Source organism: Lampetra planeri, chromosome 7, assembly GCF_965212315.1.
Source record: "Lampetra planeri chromosome 7, kcLamPlan1.2.h2, whole genome shotgun sequence".
Taxonomy (NCBI): Eukaryota; Metazoa; Chordata; class Hyperoartia; order Petromyzontiformes; family Petromyzontidae; genus Lampetra; species Lampetra planeri.
In genome coordinates, this window is record NC_136113.1 from 12,886,067 (window position 1) to 12,910,486 (window position 24,420).

At 49.1% G+C, this 24,420-nt stretch overlaps 1 protein-coding gene across 1 annotated transcript in view; it reads left to right on the forward strand.

Moving 5' to 3' along the window:
- LOC144720153 (ryanodine receptor 2-like) overlaps positions 1–24,420 on the forward strand; it is a 289,470-nt gene that overhangs the window by 149,783 nt on the left and 115,267 nt on the right. Inside the window, exons 27-36 of the mRNA XM_078596660.1 lie at positions 3,441–3,649; positions 7,692–8,095; positions 8,910–9,003; positions 9,550–9,710; positions 14,744–14,903; positions 15,277–15,363; positions 16,717–16,943; positions 17,677–18,541; positions 20,747–20,947; positions 21,664–21,775. Coding sequence (XP_078452786.1) covers positions 3,441–3,649; positions 7,692–8,095; positions 8,910–9,003; positions 9,550–9,710; positions 14,744–14,903; positions 15,277–15,363; positions 16,717–16,943; positions 17,677–18,541; positions 20,747–20,947; positions 21,664–21,775 — 2,520 coding nt within the window. The remainder of the gene's footprint in view (positions 1–3,440; positions 3,650–7,691; positions 8,096–8,909; positions 9,004–9,549; positions 9,711–14,743; positions 14,904–15,276; positions 15,364–16,716; positions 16,944–17,676; positions 18,542–20,746; positions 20,948–21,663; positions 21,776–24,420) is intronic.

Consider the following 24,420-nt stretch of genomic DNA (forward strand, 5'->3'; position numbering starts at 1 on the left):
TCCCTTTAATCATTATAAGCACTTCAACTAAATTCTCTGCTGTCAATGCTGGGAAAGTTGGCACAACTGTGACGGTTGATATCATACTTTGTGGTTATGCAAATTGACAGCTGATTTTTTCCTGGCATTTCGTCACCATATATACTAATTCTTTACTGTGCTGCTGATGGAAGGCTGTTTCTTATGTGGAACTGACTTGCGTGCGTGTCCGAGCAGTTGTACTTTGTAATCATACATTTTTGTGTTTCTCTGTTAGTAACGTGGGTGTATGTGTATGTGTGTGCATATGTATGGGGAGCGGTAGTGTAGCGGTCAGTGCGCTGCACTCCGGCGACGCGGGTTTGATTCCCACTGACGTGCTAACACCAGTGACGATTATCTGAACTGGTCATGTGCCTCCCTTAGGTCGAATCAGCCTCAAATTACTTCTTGATGCGGTGTGTAAACATCGCCACTGGGGAGACCAAGGCGGTCTGGCGTGGTGCTGGCCACCCACCCCCTCGTGTGTCGTGCCGGCCTTAATCGGTGCTCCCTAACAGCACTTGTCCTAACAGTCTGTTAAAAACTATATGGGGAATATTTTGCATGTATATTATTCTGAGCCCAGTGACTGCCATGTTTCAGTATCTGGCTTTGATTCATCGTAACAGAAGACAAAAAATAACCTGAAGGAGCACACTCCCTTTCCGAAGGGATATTAGGTCCACTGTGCCATCTGTTAGCAGATATAAAAATACCCAGGCCCACTTAAAGTCCTGCATTCCGACACCATGGCCAAATAAACCGTCAATTTACCCGATGTCACGCAGTCCCGAAGCAACACAAATCTGTCATGCAAAATCCGTTTTCTTGTATATTGGTAAAAGTGCAGCCCTGCAGTTCCTCGTGCCACTGCTGGCAGAAGGGCCTCCAAAAGAGGGAGCTCTACAGAGCCCCTCTAGAGGGCATTTGGCCTACTCTTCCACACTAGCCAGACATTTTGTAAGAGAGATGGTAGTAGTCACATTTTTACCACACTGCATTCAATCTCCATATCGGCTAACTGGGTGAACAGAGGCAGGCGGGTTTTAGAAACTTGCTCATTGTTTCTAGTGCCGTGCGAGGAGAAGAAAGTGGGAACTCCTGGATGATGTGCCTAATGCGTTAAACCATTATACCACAGCAGCATCTCACCTTGTATGTAGCAGATAAATCAATATGTGGAACTGCTAATCAAGAAATATTATCTCAGTTCCCTTTTTCAGTAAGCAAATCCCCAGTAACACAATTATCTGTAGAAGAGCTGTGCTAAAGGCAAAACTGCTGACTGCCTTTTTCACCCACCTACATTTATTAACGTTGGGATTTCAGGACCACAAGAGCCGCTTGATTTAAGCTTTTTGGAATGTACAGCCATTCTGTAATATATGGCAGGACAAGAAAAAATAGACGTGCGTGGGGGGTACGTGTGCCCAGATATTAATTCCTCCCGACCATTCCTAACATTTGACGTCTACGTAAACAAATCAGCACATCTGGTATTAAAAGAACGAGACGGCCGTGACCAAACTCGCCGTGCCTCCACTGCTGAGAGCGTGAACAGTCGGAGCGATTATTCAAACGTTGCGCCCAAAGCGTTTTGCCGCAATCGCGCAGCTCCCGCACTGAGATGATCCTGCAAGGGCCCAACGTCGAATTGCGCCGTGCCAAAATTTGCCAGCGCCGGAACCGTTTGCGCGAACCAACTTTAACCGTGCGCGTGCGTGGCAAGCGTAACCAATGCTTCCCCCCCCCCCCCCCCAAACACACTCCTGTCCTGGCCTCCCACGCAACTCCGGCTTTGGGAAGGTGCCGCAGCCGAAAGTGCGCTCAAAACATTCGAATGGCTGCCTGTTGCCAGGAGGCCATGGCCACGAGTTGATTTGAATTCCTGAAGCGGCGCTGCTGCTGCTGCGGCGGCGACGGTGGCGGCGGCCGGTTTAATGTGCAGGGCTGCGTCTCGGCGACTGTAAGCGCTGCGCAAAGTGTGACGCACGCACCTCTGTCAGAGTCTCTCCCTCTGGGCAGTGTCGCATAGCCAATGAATCCGACTGCGCTTGTTTTCAATCTGTGACCGAGTGATGCCCCAGAGTGTGGTGCTCGATTCGCAAGCGAAAATTTGTGAGTTTGAATTCGTGTTCGAAGCCAGGATCACTTGTTCACGGGTCAATTAAATGAGGATTAATATACGCGGGGAGCACGACAGTGGCTGTCCCGCGTGCTTCCCACTTGCTTCCCGCGTGCTTCCCACTTGCTTCCCCCTTGCTTCCCACGTGCTTCCCACTCGTTTCCCACTTGCTTCCCACTTGCTTCCAACTTGCTTCCCACGTGCTTGCCACTTGCTTCCCTCGTGCTTTCCGCGTGCTTCCCACTTGCTCGCCACGTGCCTCCCGCGTCATTCCACTTGTTTTCTCATTCATTCATACCTGATGACGATTGCTTGTGTTACAATCGAAACGTCGTATTATATTATTTAATTTATTTTCTTTCTACGTGACTTTACCGAAATAACCAAATAGTACTATTCATGTTATTTTAATTTTAAAATTTTATACATATCCAAGCAAACGCATACAGACTTGAACAATATCATAGCAGTAGCAACGTGTTTGACAGGTGTATCGCATTGAAACCATTCATTATGTTATAATTACCTCCATTTCCACACAGTCAAGTGTAGAAAAAAACATTCTGGCCACAAATTAGTGTGCTGCCACACAGTGGCATGTGTGTTGACATGGTCTTATGTGTGTGTTTTTAAAAGCAATGCTATTGTGTACACATCGACCATACTTTAGGCAAAATTACATTTCATTGCGTGGTGTAAAAAGTAATGAAAACACGTTTAAAAACCACTTACACTCACATGAAAACAACAGCGCATAAACACTCAATGCAATTTTTTAAATAAAAATAGTTTTAAGCTTCCCTAACAACATTGTAAAAAAAAATCCGCAATTTTTTTTTATTCTGAAGTTTTCATCCAGGAGATAAGCTGTGTGGCTCAGGCTGTCTGCCGCCCTTGTACTTTGGCACGCAACACCACCTGCCTGCCCACCTCCCATAGTCATGCCACTGTCTCGTGGCACAATTCAGCAAGAGCACTTTAAACGTGTGACGTCTCAGTCGCCCGTTGCCACGTGTAACGCAGGACAGCCTTTGCAGGGGGCGGCGGGGGGGGTCTGCTTCATTGCCAGCCTTCAAGCTGGCCTTATGCCAGTTTTTTGTGAATTCCAAGAAAGTTTCCTTCGCTTTAAAGTCCTCTCCGACTGTCGGTAACTTCGACACACCGCCTTCTGCTCCTCGCCAAGACATTCTCGCTTCGTGTGCACACGCACGCACAGACACAGAGATGCGCACGTACGTGTAGATGTTCCTTCTCGCCTCACTCCCGCCCTGCTGCCCGTTTCTGTGCCCTCTAGGCTTCATGCCCATATGCAGTCTGGGCCTGTCGCAGGTGGGACGCCTGAACTTTGGAAAGGACGCCACCAAGCTGAAGTACTTCCCCATCTGCGGGCTGCAGGAGGGCTACGAGCCCTTCGCAGTGTACATGAACCGAGACATCACGCTGTGGTACAGCAAGCGGCTGGCGCAGTTCATGCCCGTCATGGCTGACGACGATCATTTTGAGGTAACGTTGGCCCATCCTCCTCACCCGCTGCCCTGCACACAAAGCAGACGAGGGTGTCCAGTGGGGGGTTGACGAGCGTGTGGCGGCTTACTGTGCCAGCTTCTGTCAGGTGTTTGGCTGCAAGCCCCGAATTTCAGTGGAGACAAATGAGAAATGAGCCCAAGTAACCTAAGAGTACTCTGGACAGATTGTGTTGTCGTAGGAGTGCTCGTGCTCGCCATTACAAGGCTGTGAGTTCAAGCCGGAGTCAGTGATTTTGATCAAGTCCATGAGCTTTGCTCGTTCAGTAAAAAATAAGTCAACAATGGTTGTACAATCGGGAGACTGGCGCCCACTCGTAGCAGTGTGGAATTTCCACTACTGGCTCATGGACACCAATAAAGATGGCCACTGTCCTACCCTTCTTTGAGCAAGGAGACGCTTCATGAGTTTTGACTAACACATACCTTCTGGCTCTGTCCTTCCACATTTGGTAGGCTGTGTGTTACGTCTGGACAAGTTGCTATCTACGTTATAATGGCAACTCTGCACAAGCTCCAAACACAGGCTATGAGTTGGGTTCTCATTACACTGGAAAGTAGGCCTCGCTGAATATTGTATACATGCTGCCAACTCCCTGCCCCTGTTCAAGTCCAGGCGAAATACCTTCCTATTATCCTCTGCCAGTCTGAGTAAAATAATTGGTAGATAAATTGATGACTTAAATAATCGGATCGCTCAGCTATACATTTTAAAATGGTTACAGCCATTGCCAGTGAATGCTCTTGTGACCATTGATGGGAGGCATATTGTTCTGCCTTTTACATTTACACTGGGGAAATGTAGGGCATGCTGATAAAGACGTCTAAGCTCTGCACCATGCATTAATTTAAAAGTTCGGTCCATCTCGTGTCAGTGAATGCAACTATTCGCATTACAATTGCAGCCCGGTGACAGGCATTCAGAATCCCGCATCTCTATGCTGCGTTGTGCCTCAAATGACGCAAGGCTTTTGTGTGTCTGTTCGGATCAGACGTTATTTTTTCCCAGATGATTGCACTATTCAGTACATAGCTTTCAGAGCCCCGTGGCTGCACTGTGCTTCTTTATTTATTTGCCAGTTTCATAAAGTGTCACACGTGTCAGCGAGGGTCTATTTCATGAAGAAAAGTGCACCCAATCCAGAGTTTGCATTGTGCTAGCATGAATTGATATGTCTTGGGAGTTGGGACACTAACGTGTTTAGGCAACCTATATGAAACAAATTGCGAATTTCACTTTGTTGTGCTCACTAGTGCATTGTCAGGCTCAGAACAATAAAACTGCATTGGTATTTATTTCGTGGATAATTAAATATTGTTTTGAGAATTGTGTGCCTGGGATTGAGCACTTGATTTATGGGAGTGTGTTCCAAGGAAACTCTATTAAAGGCAAATTTGGCTCTTATCAACCGGCTGGGTGGTTCCCGGGCATCACACAGTGAGGATGGAAGGTCACAAGTTCAAAACCGGTCCAGAATCGACTCAGCCATTCATCCCCGCCGGGGGTTAATATTACTGAGTGCCACATTGTGGAAAATCAATAGCAGTTGTCCTTTGAAGCAACTCATCCCAGTCATAGGAATGTGGAATTTCTCCACTGAGGGTACAGCATTTCAAACGGGGGATGAGCACTACCCCATGGCTGCTTGAAGTATGGTTGTTATCGGTCTTGTCACCAATGATTTTACAATTGCTCTATCTTACATTGCATTTGAATTGCCTCAAGGTTAAAACATGTTATCAGATTTAGCCAATCGTTCGTCCACAGCGGGCTATTGACCTGGCGTTGTTGGAAAGGTTATTTAGTGTTGGTTGTCTCGATTGATAGGTTTACAATTAAGTTCTCTTTTTGTAGATTGTTTCTATACTAAATATAGCCCCGTTTTTAACACGATAATGATTGCCCTTTATCAAACTGGAGCTGACTTACCTATGACAATTGTCGCGAATTCAGGGTCGTGATTTTCTCCAAGAATCGATTCTTTCTTGTTGTTGTTACACTGCAGTCAATGATGACGCCTTTCGTGGCCGCGGCGTTGCTGCGAACCCATTAGGTGAAACGTACGAATTGCGAACGCATCGACTCTTGCACGTGTAAATTCAAAGCGTCTGTCATGGCCTTGTTTTGCTTGGTGGTTGACCATATTTGACCACATTGGTCTGGGTGGGTAGTTGAAGGGGAGCGCCCCAGGACCGCTTCTGATGTTAGCCATAGCTTGCAATCAGACGCGTCGGGCTCATAACGCAGTGCGCTCAAGCATTGTGCCGCCTCCTACCCAAACCGGTCTCATTTGTAAAGGTGCAACCCTGAAACTGCTTGCTCATGCCATTGCTGGCAAAATAAACTCTGCTTCGAGGGAGCTCTAGAGAGACCCTCTGGGTCTCTCCATGCTTTAAGTTACATTTTACTTTGATTAGTTTACACGGATGGTTCCGTTTAGCCAGTTGACCAGATATTTTTGAAGGGGATCCCATGATGCATGAGCACAGAAAGAGAAATGGGTACAGGGTCCTTGAGGAATATTGCACAACTAACAAACTATTTCTTTGAAGGTCGTACACACAACACGCGAGTAATCTGAAAAAGTTAGGTTCAGGTGCACATAAATTATAGATTTAGTCTAACAAAGACAGAGACCCACCCGTATAGCCTTCAACAGACTGTAGGGGCAAGTGCTGTTAGCGAGCACCTATGAAGGCCGGCACGGCACACGAGGGGGTGTGTGGCCAGCACCACGCCCGGGCCGCCTTTATCTCCCTGGTAGAGATGTTTTACCAGCTACTTATTTGAGTCGACATAGGGTGAGGCCCAGGACTGGTTCAGATAATCGTCACTGGTGTTGGCCGTGAGCATGAATCGAACCCGGGTCACTGGGTTAATAGCGCAGCGTAGCGCTAACAGTGGCATAAACACACGCAAATCGTAAAAGACAGTGCAAACATGTGGTAGCCAGAGGTGCCAGAAGACGTTAGGCACATGTGCAAGTTTATCTGTGTGTGTTGGTTTAATCGAGAAGTAGAGATGGGGAGTTAAGGGAGGGAATCAAGATGTAGATGAGCGGGAGGAGTATTCCAGAAACAGGGAGCAGCAACGTGAAAATGCTTTTTTACCAAAAAAAGTTTTAGCAAGTGGATTTTTCTGTAGTAATAAGGAGGCACTTCTGAGGCTACGGGAGGGATTTTCAGGGTACTAACTGGTCCTTTAGGCAATTGGCTGATTTGTTTAGGAGGACCTTTTAGGATGAAGACAACCCAGTGGTGGTCTCTCTGGATATCCAGGAGGGGGACAGATCTGAATTGATGTATAGGTTGCAGTGATGAGTTCAACAGGGGATGGAAAGGGCAAAACGGAGAGTGGAGTGTTATAATGGAATGAGACATGTTATAGTAGATCATGGGACCTCCTTTGCCAGTACCAAAATATGAGAATAGGTTTTCCCCTTTTTTCTGGCAACAAAACAGGTGTTTAAGATGTTAAAACACCAAACTGAAACCTTTTACAAGGAATCATGTCTGCATTAACCACAATACTTGTGGTCAGAATGCAAACAAAAAACATTCTGATAATATATGCATTGTCTTTGAAACTGATTAGTCCACACCAGAGACAGCTTTCTTCTGAGCCTAGTCTCAAGTTGTTTCTTTTTTTCGTAATTTGTAATCGCGATTTGATCAGAAATTCAACTGCCTCAGTGGAACTCCATATTCAGATTTTTTTTTTTACCCTCGAGGGTCTTCATGGCTTTCCAGAAATGTTTTAGAATGCTGGCCAGTCCTCTTGAAAAAGGTGATAATACCCACACTTGACCCCACCAGCGCGCGGACCGTAATGCCACGTGGGCATCCCAAATGTCATCATCATGCTCGCTTGTAATGACATCCAGTGCCCTTCGCAGTGCAGTCCCTGACATAGCGTGCACTGCGTTCCCCGCTTTTGCCTTTTCCTCCCACCCTCCCTCCGCTACCCCTCACGCACTGTGTCCGCTCTCCCCCCCTGCCGCTCGCCGTTCCCCGGGAGGCAGGTGACGCGCATAGATGGCACCATCGACAGCCCGCCGTGCCTCAAGGTGTCGCACAAGACGTTCGGCTCGCAGCACAGCAACACGGACCTGGCCTTCTTCCGCCTGAGCATGCCCGTGGAGTGCGAGGAGAGCTTCGGGCGGCGGAGCCTGCCGGCGCCGTCGCCGTCCACGCTGGGCGGCGGCGACGACGACGCCGGGTCGGAGTTCGAGGTGCTGCGGCGCTCCGTGCAGGGCACGCCGCTCACGGGCTCCCGCGGCGATTCGCGCGCCAACTCGCGGGCCGATCAGCGGCGGGGCGAGCGCGAGGAGGAGGAGGCGGCGGCGGACGACCGGACCAAGCACGAGGCCAACAACCACAAGGACTACGCCCAGGAGAAGCTGCTGCTGCTGCAGCCCAAGCACAGGTGCGCGTTGTCGCGTCGGGTTTTCGTTTTGTTTTAAACCGGGAGAGAGTGCTAAGTGGATGCGTGATCGAATGACTTGGACGGTGAGTCGATGCTCAAATGAGCAGTGGTTCTTGTCTCCAATGGAGAACCCGAGCCAGTGGTTGAATTGCCATTCACACGACGTGGCCCAGTATGTGCACAGAAAGGCCACTGTTAACTCCCCACAGCGGAGTACCGATTTTATTGGCTCCAAAGCGATGATGGGCAGAGCTGACGCCCAAATGGACTTTAAACTCTGCTCTGCGATTGTCTGAGCAGGAAGATGCTTTAACTTTTTAGTTGTTATTACTACCCTGGAATTTACTATCATTTTTAATCATCATGGAATTCGCTACTGTAGGTAAATCGCTGTAATAGTCCGGTTTTCACTCTAACTCGAGCGCCACCCAACAGAATCTTGTTTGTGGATGTACCTGAAATATTGCATGTGTTATTACCCAATCCCAGCTGTGGAATTTAAATGTAACTATATTTTATAAAGCATGGGTTTTTGTTCCAGGACATTTGCATACTTGCATATGTCATGTTCAATATATCCAGCGTGCATCATGTAATTTGCTTTGTATGCAGCCACTATCTCAGGAGAGGCAGGATTCGTGTGTACGCAACCTCCGTTGTTCTTCGTGCGTTATAAACAACAGGGCGTATGCACTCGTGCCGGGTACGACGTGGAGCCCGCATGCTCTGCATCTTCCAGCGCCCGCGTTACGGTGCCCCTGTGCACGTCGTGTCCCTGATTAACTATTGGCCGCCTTGCGCTGCGCTCGGGCAGGGCCTCCCAGCCGCTACGGCCGCCCTCACGGGCGACGGGAGAGACGCTGCCAGCCGATCGCGACGAGCTCGAGGCCCTTCTGCAGTCCACCGTGGTGAGTATCCACATCACCCGCTGCCGCATCGCCGCCATCGAGTAAACTCACACACTGCATTAGCATCCCATGAATCCAAATATAGTTTTGCGTTATCCACACCAGTGACAATTTGTAGCTCAATCTAGCACGGCCAACCCGAGGTGGACTCAACATAAAATGCATCCTTAGTATAGTGCATCAACGTCAAAACTAAAGAACCCAGCGGGGCATGGTGATGGCCACACCAATCCTTCTTCGCCAAGCCAGCTTCAATGGGTGCTCGTTTAACATGGCTTGTCTGAGATCGTCTACATTATAAAGGACCAGGTTAAAGGTGGAGCCCTGCAATTCCTTGCTTACGCCACTGCTCACCACTATAGGGCACTCTAGAGCCCCTATCGAGTTTATTTTGGCCTATTCTTGAACACTGGCCATACATCTAGGAAAAGATGTGATTGACCTCTGGATTGCAAGTCATGCGTGCTGACCATTACACCCTCCCGTAAAGGACTGAATGTGGAGGATTACATGCATTATCCTGTGTGTGTGTGTGCGCGCACGCAGTACTACTACTCGGTGCGGATCTTCCCGGGCCAGGAGCAGGCCACCGTGTGGGTGGGCTGGGTGACGCCCGACTTCCACCAGTATGACAGCTCGTTCGACCTGGACCAAGTGCGCACGGTCACCATCACACTCGGCGACGACAAGGGCAAGGTTCACGAGAGGTGTGTGTGGCGGCTCGGAGAGGCACACGTGGTGGTGGTGGTGGTGGTGTGGGGAGCGGTAGCACAACGGTTAGCACTACGCTGCGCTACAAGCCCGGCGACCCGAGTTCCATTCCCACTTACGGCCAACACCAGCGACTATTACCTGAACCGGTTCTGCTCCTCCTCCTAGGTCGACTCAGCCTCAAATGAGTACCTGGTGCGGTGCGTAATATTGCCACGCCGGCCACCCACCCCTTATAGTGCCGTGCCGGCCTGCATAGGCGCTCGTTAATGACACTTGCCCCATAGTCTGTTAAAGACTATATGGGGATCTTTGTCTTTGTGGTGGTGTGGCGGATCTATGTCCAGTGTTATGGAGCCAAGGTTGAGGATTACAAGCTAGACAAGCCAGTGTATTCAGTGAACTTCAATACAACCATTATTCATCTTTCCATTCACTTGTGTTTCCCATCCACCTACAAGATGACCGCAAAACCAAATTATTTTCGAGGCACGGTGACAGACGCTTGTAATTCGGCGCTATGGACGTGCGATTGGTGGATTACACAGACAGCATTGTGTGTCTATGAGAAGCTCCAAACCTGCTGGGATTTGGAGTGGCCTGGAGGTGGCTGTATAACAAGTGCATTCCTCACCCGACCATACACACTTTTGAATATCATCTCCTTGAATAGCATGGGTATCCTCTGGACGTTTGGGTTTCCTCCAATGTTTGGTAATCGTGGGCAATGAACAAATACAACAGTCCACAAGAGACTCGCTCTTCACATAAATACAATGTGTTTTAGTCCATAAACTTTGTGATGGACCACAGTCATCGCGGAGGTACACAATGGGGTTTGTTAAACATGCCTGTACAGTATATTCAATTAGTAATAATATGGATCTCTTTTAACTCCTGGATAAAGGTCTCGCCACACCATATCGGTCATGGGGTGTGGTTTGACCATACTTCGCCTCACTGGTCTGTGCGGAATGGTGACCGTTTCAGATAATCACTCGCCACAGATGTTGGACATGTTTTCGAACTCAGGTCACTGGCCTCATAGCCCAGTGTGCCAATCACTGGTAGCACAGTGTGCTAACCACTGTGTCACCACTCTACCTGCACACAGTGTATGCTGCATGTACATTCTAGTACCACTTGGTTGGAAGTAAAATGTGACAATCTCGCTCGTGAACTGCCCCTTCTACAGGAATGGCTGAGGACTCTGAGCGGAGATGAGCACTGTCTAACACTCGCTTGAGTATGCAGATTTTAAAAAAAAATCCCCCGCTCACTTTGTGCAGAATCGGACCCTTTCTCGCAGACTCTCTGGAGAGAATCGAGAATGCCCTTGGCTAGCATGTCTAATCTAGGGCTTCACATGACACTTGACAAGCAGGTGATAGTATACATGGAGCTCTGGTGGAGCTTTTTTAAACCAGACTTGTTTTTGCAAAGTTCAACCAAACTATCTTTTGCTTTTAGTATTTTGAGACGGTATCTTTCATCCACGGCTGACGTTGCCTAAAACCTTTTATGGTCATCACATGGCTTCATTGACAGCCGTTTGGCCAAACAGCCCCACAGAAATGGCCCTGCCATGCGTCTTATGTTTGTGTTTCTTGGCATCACAAATCTTGATAAAAAGTTAATCCAGCCATTTATTTAACCTTGTCTGTGAGCTTTCTCAGTGCCGATCGAGTTGAAGCTGCTTTTATCGGTTGCAGGGAATGTCAGGGGTCTGTACGGTTATCAGAGCCGTAGCTACACATATCGTATCTACTGTACATGCACATGGACGGGTGGAACGGAGGACGTGCAGTGATTAGCGTGTGCCGCTATGAACCTGGCGATTTGAGTTCGCTTCCTAGCCACAACTAACATCAGTGGCGACTGGCATCAAAATCCTGGTCCTGCCCTCCCCTTGCTTTACCAATCAGTATTTACCGGCACGGTAAAGTATGGTGAAAAGAAAAAAATTCCATGACCGACATGGCATCTGGAGGCCTTCATCCATTTGTGGATTGAGAATGGTTGTAATTTTTTCTTTGCATTTTGAAATGTACACATACACACAACATATACAAGCAATATTTAGTTTCATGGGTAAATCACTCAAGTTTATAACTACGTCAAGTGCATAATAAATAAAATCCTATCTTTTCAGTTGGAGAATATTATTTATTACTTCTTCAGTTGTCCAGTAAAATAAATTTGCCAAATGAACTTAACACTGCCCAATAACAGGATCTATGCTGTAGGGGTTTCCCTGGATTCAAACCACAATGGCGATAAAAAAAAGTCATTGCCCAAACATTATTGCACGATCGTGTATGTCAACGTTCACCATCAACGTCGGCCATTATCTATCTAAAGCTGGACTAGGCCTCCACATTGCCGTAGCCATTCCTATTGGTCCTGCAATGCCGCGATCCATCTCTATGGTGGTTGTCCCTGCTAGTGCGGTTGATTCTCCGTTGACTGCCATTATCTTTGCCAATTTTGCTCATCGGCCAACTAACCCTTCTATATTCACACTCTCTGGCACTGTACACGATGACGGAGTTGAAATGTGTTTAGGTGTTGCGCGTACGCCAATGCCAATGAACTTGCACACGTTAGTTTTGAAATTAGCTTTGCGGGAGGTCGCTCTTACTCCTTTGCCGCTCCGTAGTCTGGAACTCGCCCTTGCCCAGCCATCTGTCCTGTCCATTCCGCTGCCCCCTTCTTCAAGTCCAGCTTTAAGTTGTCGTCTTTGTTCCTCTGCCCATGACTCGCCGCCTCACTCTATAAAACAAATATGCATGATTTCTCTGGAAAGTGTTTGAAGATATGGTCATATTTGGACGCTGTGTGAATCCAAGTTGTATTCCATCACTCAACAGCTCTTCTCGCCTCCTTAGCCACGCTATTCTCCAGAAGCTACCGGTATTGCATGGTTAGGTAAGACCGCCAAACCCCACGCTTGACAGCTCCAGTGAGCGCCATGCTGCGGTGAGTGTTTACTTGCCGAAAAGCTGCTTGTACGTCTGGTTTAACGTTACCGTTGGCGCCACGTCAGGCAAGGTGCCAGCTGTCACTGGCTGCAGACGTGTAGACACATTCCCACCCTCGGCTTAGCAAGCATGCACACTTACAAATGTGATTTAAAGCGTGCCCAGCATATTTGAACATCCATTATATCTGCATGGCAAAGGTTCTGCCCTGCAATCACTTGCCCATGCCACTGCTGGCAGATGGGCCTCCACTTAGGGAGTATTTTGGCCTACTCCTCTACACTGGGCCAGACATCAGCTCGTGGACGTGAGCTAGATGGTTTGTTGCATTGGGAGAGCTAAACAAGATGGCGGCAGCTTTGGGAGGCCTTCATCCAGCAGTGGCAAGATGTTGAATACTTCGCCTGGTATGGGTTCGATCCCGACCCTGACGCCTGTATATTTTGGAGTTTGCATGTTCTCCCCATGGTGGAGTTTGCATGTTCTCCTCGTGGTCGCGTGGATTTTTCTCCGGGCCCTTCGGTTTTCCCTCCACGCTTAGAAACGTGCGCTTGCAGCATTTGGTTGCTATCAATTTCCACGTGATAAGCCACTTTGTTGAGCTATCATTTGTGGCCAGGTCGCTTCTGAAAAAGAGCTATATAGGTTAGTGGGCCTTACCTGCTAAAATAGAAAGGGTAACAAAAAAAAGTTGTAAAGAGGATATAGGTCGTGGCTAATAATTGTGATGAGAAGGCAATGACATTGTAATGGCAATTCTGGTAATGCGTATTTGGTCCGTGCTTGTAAGTCATTGCGAACACATTCCCTTTGTGTTATTTCCCTCTCTACCTCGTTGTGTTGCATATTTTCAGCATGGGCAATTTTACCTTATTCCGTTTCACAGACTGAATTACTGATTTGCAATCACGGCTATAAATGGATGAGGCAGGTAACCATAGCAGCTGGCTCCAGATATATTAAACTTGGGCTTGGATTTTACAATCTTAATTCAATCAGTCGTTCCTTTCAGTTGCTTTCATTTTACACTGATTATCGTCTTCCACTTGCAATTATATTTTTATCCGAGGTACTGTATGATTGTACCGTTTCTGCTGATTTATTTGGTTCTTCACTACATTGCTGTCCAGGTTACATGTTTATGATTGTGTTTATACGCCAGCTCTCCCTTTTGTCTCAACGTGCTCTCACCTTGCTCTACATCAATGCCGTGACCAATTCATCGATTTATTGGTCAAATTACAAATGTGTACATTGTCCAAGGAACATAATGCCACAACAACCACAGTGGTTCTCACTGTCTTAGCAAGCTCTGCTTTATTGGGTGGCAGGGTGGTGCAATGGTAACACCTGTACCTCGCAGAAAGTAGAGCCTGGGTTCAATTCCTGACACCGGGCACCTGTCTGTGTGGAGTTTGTATGTTTTCCCCCTCTGTTCTATATGGGTTTCCTCCCACTTCTCCGATTTCCTCCCATATAAAAAAAACATACAATGCAACTGGTATTGGCCAAAGATCCTCATGTTGTAAAATTACCTGTAAATTACTCATGAGAGTACACGTAACATCTTTATTGCTTGCTATAAAAACTTGGCAGGGCCCACCGAAATAAAGTGCTGAGACTAAGTTAGGCTTTCCTGGGTAAACAAGCACTGCAACAACGACAACAACAATAATAATAACACTGTGTAACAACATTAGTTTTTATTCCTGGGTAGTAAGTGTTATTTCCTAATTGATTATGCCTCAAAGGTACATAAAAATGGCTATTATTCCCCACAAACTTTGCTTTTGTGATCAGGACACTGATATTTTGGAATGTACCTATTTTCAATGAGAAAACGTGTGCATTTGTGTCATTCCTTCACATAAAGTCCTGGTTACAAAAGTAAAGTTTGTGGGACATAATAGCCATTTTCTATACATTTTAGGCATAAGCAATAAAAAAAATAACACTTATTACCCAGGGACAAAAATCGTGTTGCATGGTGTTATCTGCGTCCTGCTTTCCCATGTTTCTTCCCCCCCCCCCCCACCACTGCCACGCAGCATCAAGCGCAGCAACTGCTTCATGGTGTGGGCAGGGGACGTGCCCGCAGCAGAGCAGAGCCGCAACAACAGCGGGCTGGAGATCGGCTGCCTGGTCGACGTGGCGAACGGCGTGCTGTCCTTCACGGCCAACGGCAAGGAGATGCACACCTTCTACCAGGTGAAGGCAGCCGGGCCATCCACACCGCCTCCCCCCTCCCCCCCCCCAAACCTGGGCCTAATGCAGAGATAAATAGCCTCTAAGGTTTAATGGACACCACGGCGGTGATATATTAACTACCTCGCCTGATCTGCAGGAGGTCGTGGGTTCGATCCCGACCTTGACGCCTCAATATTTGTAGTTTGCGTTTTCTCCCTATGGTCGCGTGAATTTACTCCGAGTCCTGGTGCGGTGTGTCAACGTCGCCACGAGGGAGACAAAAGCGGCTGCCGGGCATGGTGCTGGCCACCCACCCCCTCGTGTGCCATGCCAGCCTTCATAGATGGCTGTATGCATACTTGGCCCCGTGTGTGTGTGTGCGCGTTATGTGCAGGTGGAGCCGAGCACCAAGTTGTTCCCGGCTGCCTTTGTTCAGCCGACCAGCCCCGGCATGTTTCAGTTCGAGCTCAGCCGATTCAAGGTGCTCCCCCACCCATCAGCACGAGCGCCGTCACGTTGCCCCCCATTTGAGCTGAATGACGATTTCACTTTTCACTTTTTGATAATAACCTAGAGACATCTTCTTGGTTCTTTCGGTAAAGTCACGTAGAAGGGAAGTAATAAAAGAATAAAAATAAAACATAATAAAAAATATAATAAAAAATTCTCACGACGTTTCGGCCACAACGCAAGCAGCCGTCCTCAGGCGAAGAATGAAACACGCAAGCAGCCGTCCTCATTCTTCGCCTGAGGACGGCTGCTTGCGTTGTGGCCGAAACGTCGTGAGAATTTTTTATTATATTTTTTATTATGTTTTATTTTTATTCTTTTATTACTTCCCTTCTACGTGACTTTACCGAAAGAACCAAGAAGATGAATCCCTGCAGTCACGAAAGCTTTAAATCGAAACCTAGAGACAGTATAGGCACCACACGTGTGCCAAAAAGGAGATGAGCTTTGCCCTAATTCTCAGAAAGACTCATTGACACTTTGACTGTCGTAATATCTGGCATGAGTAAGGGGTCAGAAAAGAGAATGTCGGAACTGTGTGGAACTTAATTGAGAGGTGTTCTCGTGACATTCTGCATAATTACAACAACAACCATCATTCGCCACTAAGTGGCGGTAACGTTACCACAGGGCTTGTGCCAGGCTACGTGCACTTTAAGGCCACGTGAAGTGTCGAATACCCGCTGGCAGGAAGTCACGGCACAGGCCCAGGTGTCATGGGTTGACTGACTGAGATGACTGGTCGATGCGCCACTTTTATATATATATACACATGGGTTTCAAAGCTGTGCTCTAACATAATTTTCCTCCATGGTCCATAAAGGCTAATCAATAGAAAGCAATGGTCCGCTAAGTATACATGTGTTACTGTTTCCGTATAGCTTCTCGAGGTGCAGTTGCCTTTAAATGCAATGCGAATCGATTGTTTGATTCATATACATTAATGAGCATTGGTTGTTGCTGTGAAGAAGCCGGGTCAGGTGACACGGTGACTCCAGCTTCCTGGTCTCTCACCTGATGATGCTCGACTCAGATTCAAGCAAAACGTCGTGCGTCTAATTTTTTTTTATTTTGCGATGAGAATTGTTCTTCAACTGAAACAGTAAGAATTGGCGTGCTCAGCAGCTCGTACCCGGCGTGACAGCTGAATTTGTTGGGCAACGTCGGGCGGCGGAGGGTCTCACGACGTATGTTTGGCTCGGTGACTTAACACGTGACTTAGCACAAAACTCAATGATGACTCATTTCAACCTGAATTGTACGTCATTGTATAAATCTGTTGCGTTGCGCATTCGTGCGCGCGCGTGTGCGTGCGCCGGTGCAGAACACGTTGCCTCTGTCGGCGGCGCTGTTCAAGAGCGAGCGGCGGAACCCCGTGCCGCAGTGCCCCCCGCGCCTGGTGGTGCAGCAGATCAAGCCCGTGCTGTGGAGCCGCGTGCCCAACCTCTTCCTCAAGGTGGAGACGGGGCGCGTGAGTGAGCGCCACGGCTGGAAGGTGCAGTGCACCGAGCCGCTCGTCTTCATGGCTTTGCGGATTCCGGAAGAGAACAGGTGCGGAGCTTCTACGCGTGACGGCGCACAAAGACAAGCGTGCGGTGCTCTTGTTCTTCGTCGCCGTCTTCTTCCGTGTGGCAACTGCATTTAAATGTTCGCGTGGAAGTCGGTGAGCCAGTGGATCGCTTCAACAGTAGCCCGATGAGTGTCTGAAAAAGCTGCCAGAGAATGACGGAGGGGGGCGGTGGCGTTGCTACGTGGTCCATGGTTTGAGACTGGTGACCGTGTTCGCACTCTCGGCTCTTCTTAATTTTTCCACTATGGGTAAACCTTGCCCATAACAATAGCACTGGTTTAACAGGCATCAGTTGGACTCGATTAGGTCAGAACCAGCCCAATGTTTGCCTTTCTTTTCATAAATGCTATTGGGCCACATTGATCTGGTATACCCGTTGACAGATTGAATGCAGTTGAATTTCTATGATTAAGCAAATCTATTTACATAGCTGTTAATTTTGCTACTTATTTATCGTGGGATTAAGATTGTGATTTGTATATATTTAGTGCTTAAATAGCAAACAGCATCTCAGAGCGCATTTCCATACCCACCCTAGCCTCGTGCAATATCACCGAGGTAAGAGAAGGGAATCGAGAGAAGGTGACGACGAAGACAAAAACAACGACGTGGTTTGTACGACGCAGGGCACGGGACACGTCGCCGCAATTCGCCAGGACTAAAACAGTGTCGGGGTGTGCAACGTCCCTCCGCCCCGCCCCCCTCCCCGTGCAGGTGCATGGACATCCTGGAGCTGTCCGAGCGGAGGGACCTGCGCAAGTTCCACGCGCACACGCTCAAGCTCTACTCGGCCGTGTGCGCCCTGGGCAACAACCGCGTGGCGCACGCGCTCTGCAGCCACGTGGACCAGGCGCAGCTGCTCTTCGCCATCGAGAACCAGTACCTGCCGGGCCTGCTGCGCAGCGGCTACTACCAGCTGCTCATCAGCCTGCACTTGCAGGCGTGCAGCACGGCGCGCCTCATGACCAACCGCGAGTTCATCGTGCCCATGACGGACGAGACGAGGCGCATCACGCTCTTCCCCGACGAGAGCAAGCGACACGGCCTGCCCGGCGTGGGCCTCAGCACGAGCCTGCGCCCGCGCATGCGCGTCTCGTCCGTGGGCTTCCTGTCGCGCTCGCTCGACGGCGCTCAGTTCAGCCCCGACTTCCCGCTCGAGGTGCTCAAGGAGAAGGCCATCGGCATGCTGTCGGAGGCGGTGCGCGAGGGCGCGTGCCAACCACGCGACCCCGTGGGCGGCAGCACGGAGCACCTGTTCGTGCCGCTCATCAAGCTGGTGCACACGCTGCTCACCATGGGCGTGTTCGGAAACGAGGACGTCAAGCGCATCCTCATGCTCGTCGATCCCAGCGTGTTCGCTTGCCAGGGCGGCGGCGGCGGCGGCAGGGAGGACCGCGCCAGCGACAGGCGGGCGCCGCTCGCCATCGCCAACGGCGGCAGGGATGAGCGTCGCAGAGCCGAGGTCGCCGGCGAGGAGGGGGAGCTGGCGGTCCAGCAGCAGCAGCAGCCACAGCAGCAGGATGAGGAGCCAGTGGAGGGGCTGCTGCAGATGAAGCTGGAGGAGCCCGTGAAGCTGCAGGTGCCTGAAATGCCCTTGCTAATGCCCCCTTGCTAATCAGTTTGACTCGCCAGCCCTCGTCCTGCTGATGAGAACTCCACAGCGGACCTTGCTCTGTAATTGATTGTCGGGGTAACGGCTTTAAGGTTCCATTTGCTTGAGCCACTTCATGGAAATCCCACCCCCCAGCTCAACCTGTCCACCTCTCAACTCTTTGTTAGTGAATGCTGTAAGCGTCAGCGGTGGCACTTGCCGATAAAAGCCAGCTACTCATGAGGATTGTCCCGAACCTCCAATTATAATGGGTGGCTACGTACGGTGCAAAAGAAGGTGAATATACATACATACATTGTCCACCCAGTGAAGGCCAACGTGTGTCTGGCGGTTTTCCTGCTTAGATAAACAGCGCATAAAGCTGAAAGATCCACCCACATTTTATTTTTGCCACTGACTCAAATCCTTTTACCTGGTTACTTTATACGTGTGTTGCTTGTTTCGTGTAAGATTTGATGAATGCAAAACAATTGTTTTGTTATTTGTCACTGAAAACTCCGAGATCCAATTCCAGGTTTATGAACACAATAGCTGGAGTTTTACTGGGACGCCGGTAGAAAATGATCCAAGTGTTCACAATGTGCGACACAAGTTGATTGCACGTTTTTATAAACAATTGGTGTTGTTACAGAAAAGGCACCTTTTTCATGGAAAGCTTCAGCGGTTAATTTTAGGTGACACTGGCAGGAGACCACCCAGGTGTAAGCAGTGGAATTCCAGAGTTTAATTCCGGCGGTAATTTATTTCACGTAGAAATGTGGAATGGTTACAATTATAAATACAGTTGATCATCGATTATCCCTGCACCGTGCGACTATCCAGCTTCTAACATTATCTGAAGGTCCCGGGACGATCCGGTGAAACCGCTCCAGAGGCTGTAACCCAGTAATGGTGATCGTCAAACGCGTGTTTTTTTTAAACAAGAGCCTGAGTAGTAACTACGTACATCACCCCACGCGGAGTCTTTCAAGATTGGAATGCTAAGTACGGTACAGTAAATACAGAAACTTTTAGAGTAGGATTATTATGTTGGTCTTTTGGTATGTTTATGCCAATTTCATACAGTAAACACATGTAAAGCACTAAGAAACATATACACAACACCTAAAAACATAACGTTATGCAATAATGTGCAAACATAAGCTTCCCCCCTTAGCCGCCGGATAATGGATGATCAACCATATTTGTATTAAACGGGCTGCTTAACTTCAGGACTTTCTAGATGTTCTTTAAAAATGAAGACATCATTTCACGCATATCCTTTTCAGGATGACCATTACTGTGCACCCAATTGTAATAATTGCAGCTATTTCTTCCAACAGTAAATTGGAAGTGACTGGCTTATGTGACATTGTACAGGGGATAGCACATTAGGCTTGCATTTGCAGTCTTAGAAGAACCTTGTTTGATTCCCCATCATCATCCAAGTAATTGCAAATGGGCATACTCACACAGATATAATCGCAGTAAGTCGAATGGTGAATTGACGACTGCTTGTACTGGGGTAAAATGTGAGAACTCGACCTGCGGGGGTAGAATTAGTACAATGGGCAGGCATTGAGCCCCAAGGTATGTGTGATGTTACATCTGTTTGCAACATGTATTGGTGTTTAGCTTTGGAATTTCTATTTTACTAAGTCAAGTCGGGCATGTGGGCCAGGAAAACTGAATTGAGATGATGCATCTTTCACTGGCTTAGAGTTCCGTTTGTGCCAATGATTTGAGTTGGGCATGTGGTGCACAGCCTGTGATCCACCGCTTTCGAGGTTGGGTTGGTGGAGAGAATATGTGCGTGAAAGATGCCCATCCACACAGCTGCTGCAATTGAATTGCCGATCTGTTTTTCGTAGGTTTTAAATGAATTCGCCTGCGTGTGTGTATGTATGTGAATTATCTATGGCCATGCGTCTTTATCTCGCACGCAACAATACTCGTCAAGGATTTTGCCGAACATCCCAAGCTCGACGATCCTGCTCTTCGTTTCGGTTCATGTCACACTCCGAAGCAGAGCTGATTAATTAATTATCCATCAATTGGACAACAGACCGTGGTTTCCCATCTCAGAAATTCATCGTGAATCCGCGAGAATTCCGTGCTCGTAAATGCTCGCCTGACCGTGCGCTGCCACCCCCCGCCACCACCACTCCCCGTTGCGCGTGGGGCTGCGCGCAGATGTGCCACCTGCTGCAGTTCCTGTGCGACTGCCAGCTGCGGCACCGCATCGAGGCGCTGGTGGCCTTCTCGGACGGCTTCGTCATCAAGATGCAGGAGAACCAGAAGTTCCGCTACAATGAGGTCATGCAGGCGCTCAATATGTCCGCCGCGCTCACCGCTCGCAAGACCAAGGAGTTCCGCTCCCCTCCCCAGGAGCAGGTGAGGATCGAGCGGGGGCGCTGGGGCTGGTCTCCGTCGCCACTGTCATCGTGCAATTCGTAATGGATTGCAATCGTGATGCCAATTGTCATTGTAATTGCGGCTAACGGTGCTGCCCTATTTGTAGCTGTGTTTACGGGTGGAAAGTGGGCTTTAGGTGGCAACCGCTTTCATCTGTGCTTCACCTTCCTGGATCAGCAACCCAGCTTTCAACCTCTGCTGGATGGGGAAGTTCTTTTGTCACTGGGCTGAGACCATCGGCTCGCTGCACTTGAGAACCCTGGCTTACTCGCAAGCGGCTGGCCACGTTTGAACTTTGGGTCTCAGTAGTATGTGCGCAGTGCTGCTTTTAGGCTTCACAAGTGCACTCGGCCGCCTAGCTTTAAATCGCACGAAGAAATGAATCAATTGCTCCAAATAGCAATTGAGAGGTGTTTCTAGGACAGCATGAGAATCAAGAGGAGAATGAGCGGCCCCCTAGCGTGCACCATAGGTGGGAGGTTGAGAGAGGAACACTTGTTGGTAAATAACTGCCGAGTGTGATATCAGCGAGCACCACGTGTTAGCTATGCGCACTTCCACGCATGCTGCAGCATTGCATTCCATGCTTTCCACCTACACATTCGGTCCTCGTTGCTGTCGCTCTGCGAAATTCATCATCTTGTCGTCTCCCCCCCCCACTCCCTCCCCTCTGTCCCCTACGGTTCTCTCTGTAGATTAACACGCTGCTCAACTTCAAGAATGGAGAGAGCGAGGAGGAGTGCCCTTGCCCCGATGATGCCCGAGAACTTTTGCTCGACTTCCATGACGACCTGCTGCTGCACTGTGGTACGTGTGTGCGTGTGTACACGGGCAGGTACGTGTGTGCGTGTGTACACGGGCAGGTGCGTGTGTGCGTGTGTACACGGGCAGGTGCGTGTGTGCGTGTGTACACGGGCAGGTGCGTGTGTGCGTGTGTACACGGGCAGGTGCGTGTGTGTGTGTGTACACGGGCAGGTGCGTGTGTGTGTGTGTGGGGAGGAGGAGGAGGCTCATAAAAGATGCAACTCGGCAATTGGAGGCAGCCACCCTCCACCAAGCAGGGAGGGCAGGGAAACGGGCAGGCACAGTGGGGGAGCGCAGGAGGTGCATCTGCCAGTTGTCGAGGTCAGTTAGCCCATAACACCTGGCTCTGTCCCGAGACTTCCTGCTGTCAAACCCTCGACACATCACGTGGCCTCAAAGTTCACCCGTCTTGATACAAGTACTGCGGTTACAGCATCGATAATAATTAGTGACAAATGACAGTTTTGTTGTTGAGAAGCACAGAATATACATAGCTCAGCGACTCCGGTCTGTTAGCCCACGTCACGTCATATGGGTCTCTCCATTGACCTACTGCCAAGAGCCTTCACCACTCCCCCAATCCACACGGTCTCAAGTCACCTTGCATCTGAGGCAGGTTCTCCGATCAAGTAATTAGCACCCGAGCCTACCGAGTCCTGGCATAAGCATCGTACCGGCGTCACCGTTGCTTCGTCACGATTGCCGGCCGTTGCTGTACGTGTGTGCATACGTGCACGGTGTGTTTACACGCATGTGCGCGCACATTCCCATTGGTGCACACTTGTTCACGAGCGTATGGAATTGCGCGTGTGTGCCCCCGTGTGCCTTTGCGGGAGCAGTAATGTAGCGGTTAGCACGCTGTGCTACAAACCTGGCCACCCGAGTTCGATCCTCACTCACGGCCAACGGTTACAATTATCTGAATCGGTCCTGTGCCTCCCGTAGGTCGACTCAGCCTCAAATGATTACCTGGTGCGGTGCATTAAAACATCGCCACTAAGGGAGACAAAGGCGGCCGAGGGTGGTGCTGCCGCCCACCCCCTCATGCGCCGTTCCGGCCTTCATAAGTGCTCGCTAACAGCACTTGCCTGAACAGTCCTTTAAGGCTACACAGGGGATCTTTATCTTTGTCTTGTTGCCTTTGTGGGAACCGCAGCAGACGACCGTTCACGTGTGTGTGTGTGAGGCACCGTTACGAGTAACAGGTTTGCACTCGGGAACGTTACTGTTGTTTGTACAATGCCGCATGTGCACTCCCGCACACGCAATCACGCATCTGTCTTCTTACTAGGACTTTCCCGGATTTATTTCAGGAGCCGTTTAAACTGCCTGGAGGAGGGAGTCTCATGGGAGCCGTGTGCCAACGAGTTAAATTAAAATGCGATGTGGGGTGGCTCTTTATTCATGGAGCCTGCAGCCACGTAGGCAACAAGTGTCTGGCCCAGACAGGCTTAACTCGTCCTCATGTCCGATCAAGTAAATTCTTTCGCCAGCTCCCCAGAGGGCATCATCTTTTGCACGAGCAGCCATTCCCACTCTCGTCTGTCAGAGCGCAACCAGTTCACGTGCGTGCACTGATGTATTGATGGATTTGTCGCGTGGCTTTGCATTGGCTTGAGGAAGACGGGCCCGTTAAATCCAGTGCGCTCCAGGCCCCTACAAACGGGGCTTATTTCACTCTTTGCTCATCATTTCCTGGACATTGAACCATGTGGGCTGCGCTGCCTGTGGTGTCATGGTTGGAACACTGCTCTTGCATTCCAGACGTCGCCAGTTCGGTCCGCTAAACATGGGGACCGTTTCTTAAGTTCCTCCACCGCTGTCCACCCAGCAGTGTTACCTTTGAAAACTGGGTGACGAAATAAGTCTAGGACAAGTATGTACAGTAAAACCTTGGATTGCGAGTAACTTGGTCTGCGAGTGTTTTGCAAGACGAGCTAAAAATTTTAATAAATATTAATTTGATAAACGAGCGAGGTCTTGCAATACGAGTAGCACGTGTATACGCTTTGTCTGCCGAGCGTCACGTGATCACAACTGATATACGAGTGCTTTGATATACGAGTGCTTTGGATTACAAACACGTTTCCGCAACGAATTATGCTCGCAATCCAAGGTTTTACTGTATATATGTATGTTGAACTTATTTCTCAACGTAAGGAGCCAACCGCACGCTAATCGGAGGTCGGGGGGGGGTGCAAGAGTGCAGAGCCACCTGGAATGAATTGTGCAAAACTCCGATTGCTTGATGCTCAATAATTAATCGTTGTGCTTTGGACCGTGCCTTGGTCTCAGACATTACGTTAAATAGTACACGTTGCAGAACGCTCAGTTGGGGCTAAATTGAGTATCTGGACTGGCCTTGGAATGTTCTTGTCCAACGCCCACATATGCACGCGAAATATTTGGAGCCCTTAAAGACTTTAATCTCTTGCCTGTCAGCGGCTGATAGATACTTTAGTTTGCGAATATTAAAATAGGATCATACATTCATTTGGTGACGGTCCCGAGCGACATGCGGTGAGTGAAGGTTTTTGTATTGAGTGCATAGTCGTAGTAAAAAATACTGTACTTTATACAGTGGCTTTCGAAGCTGTGCAGAGTCGTGTGCGGTTCAAGGATTGTGCTGTAAAGAGGCCCATCTCCTC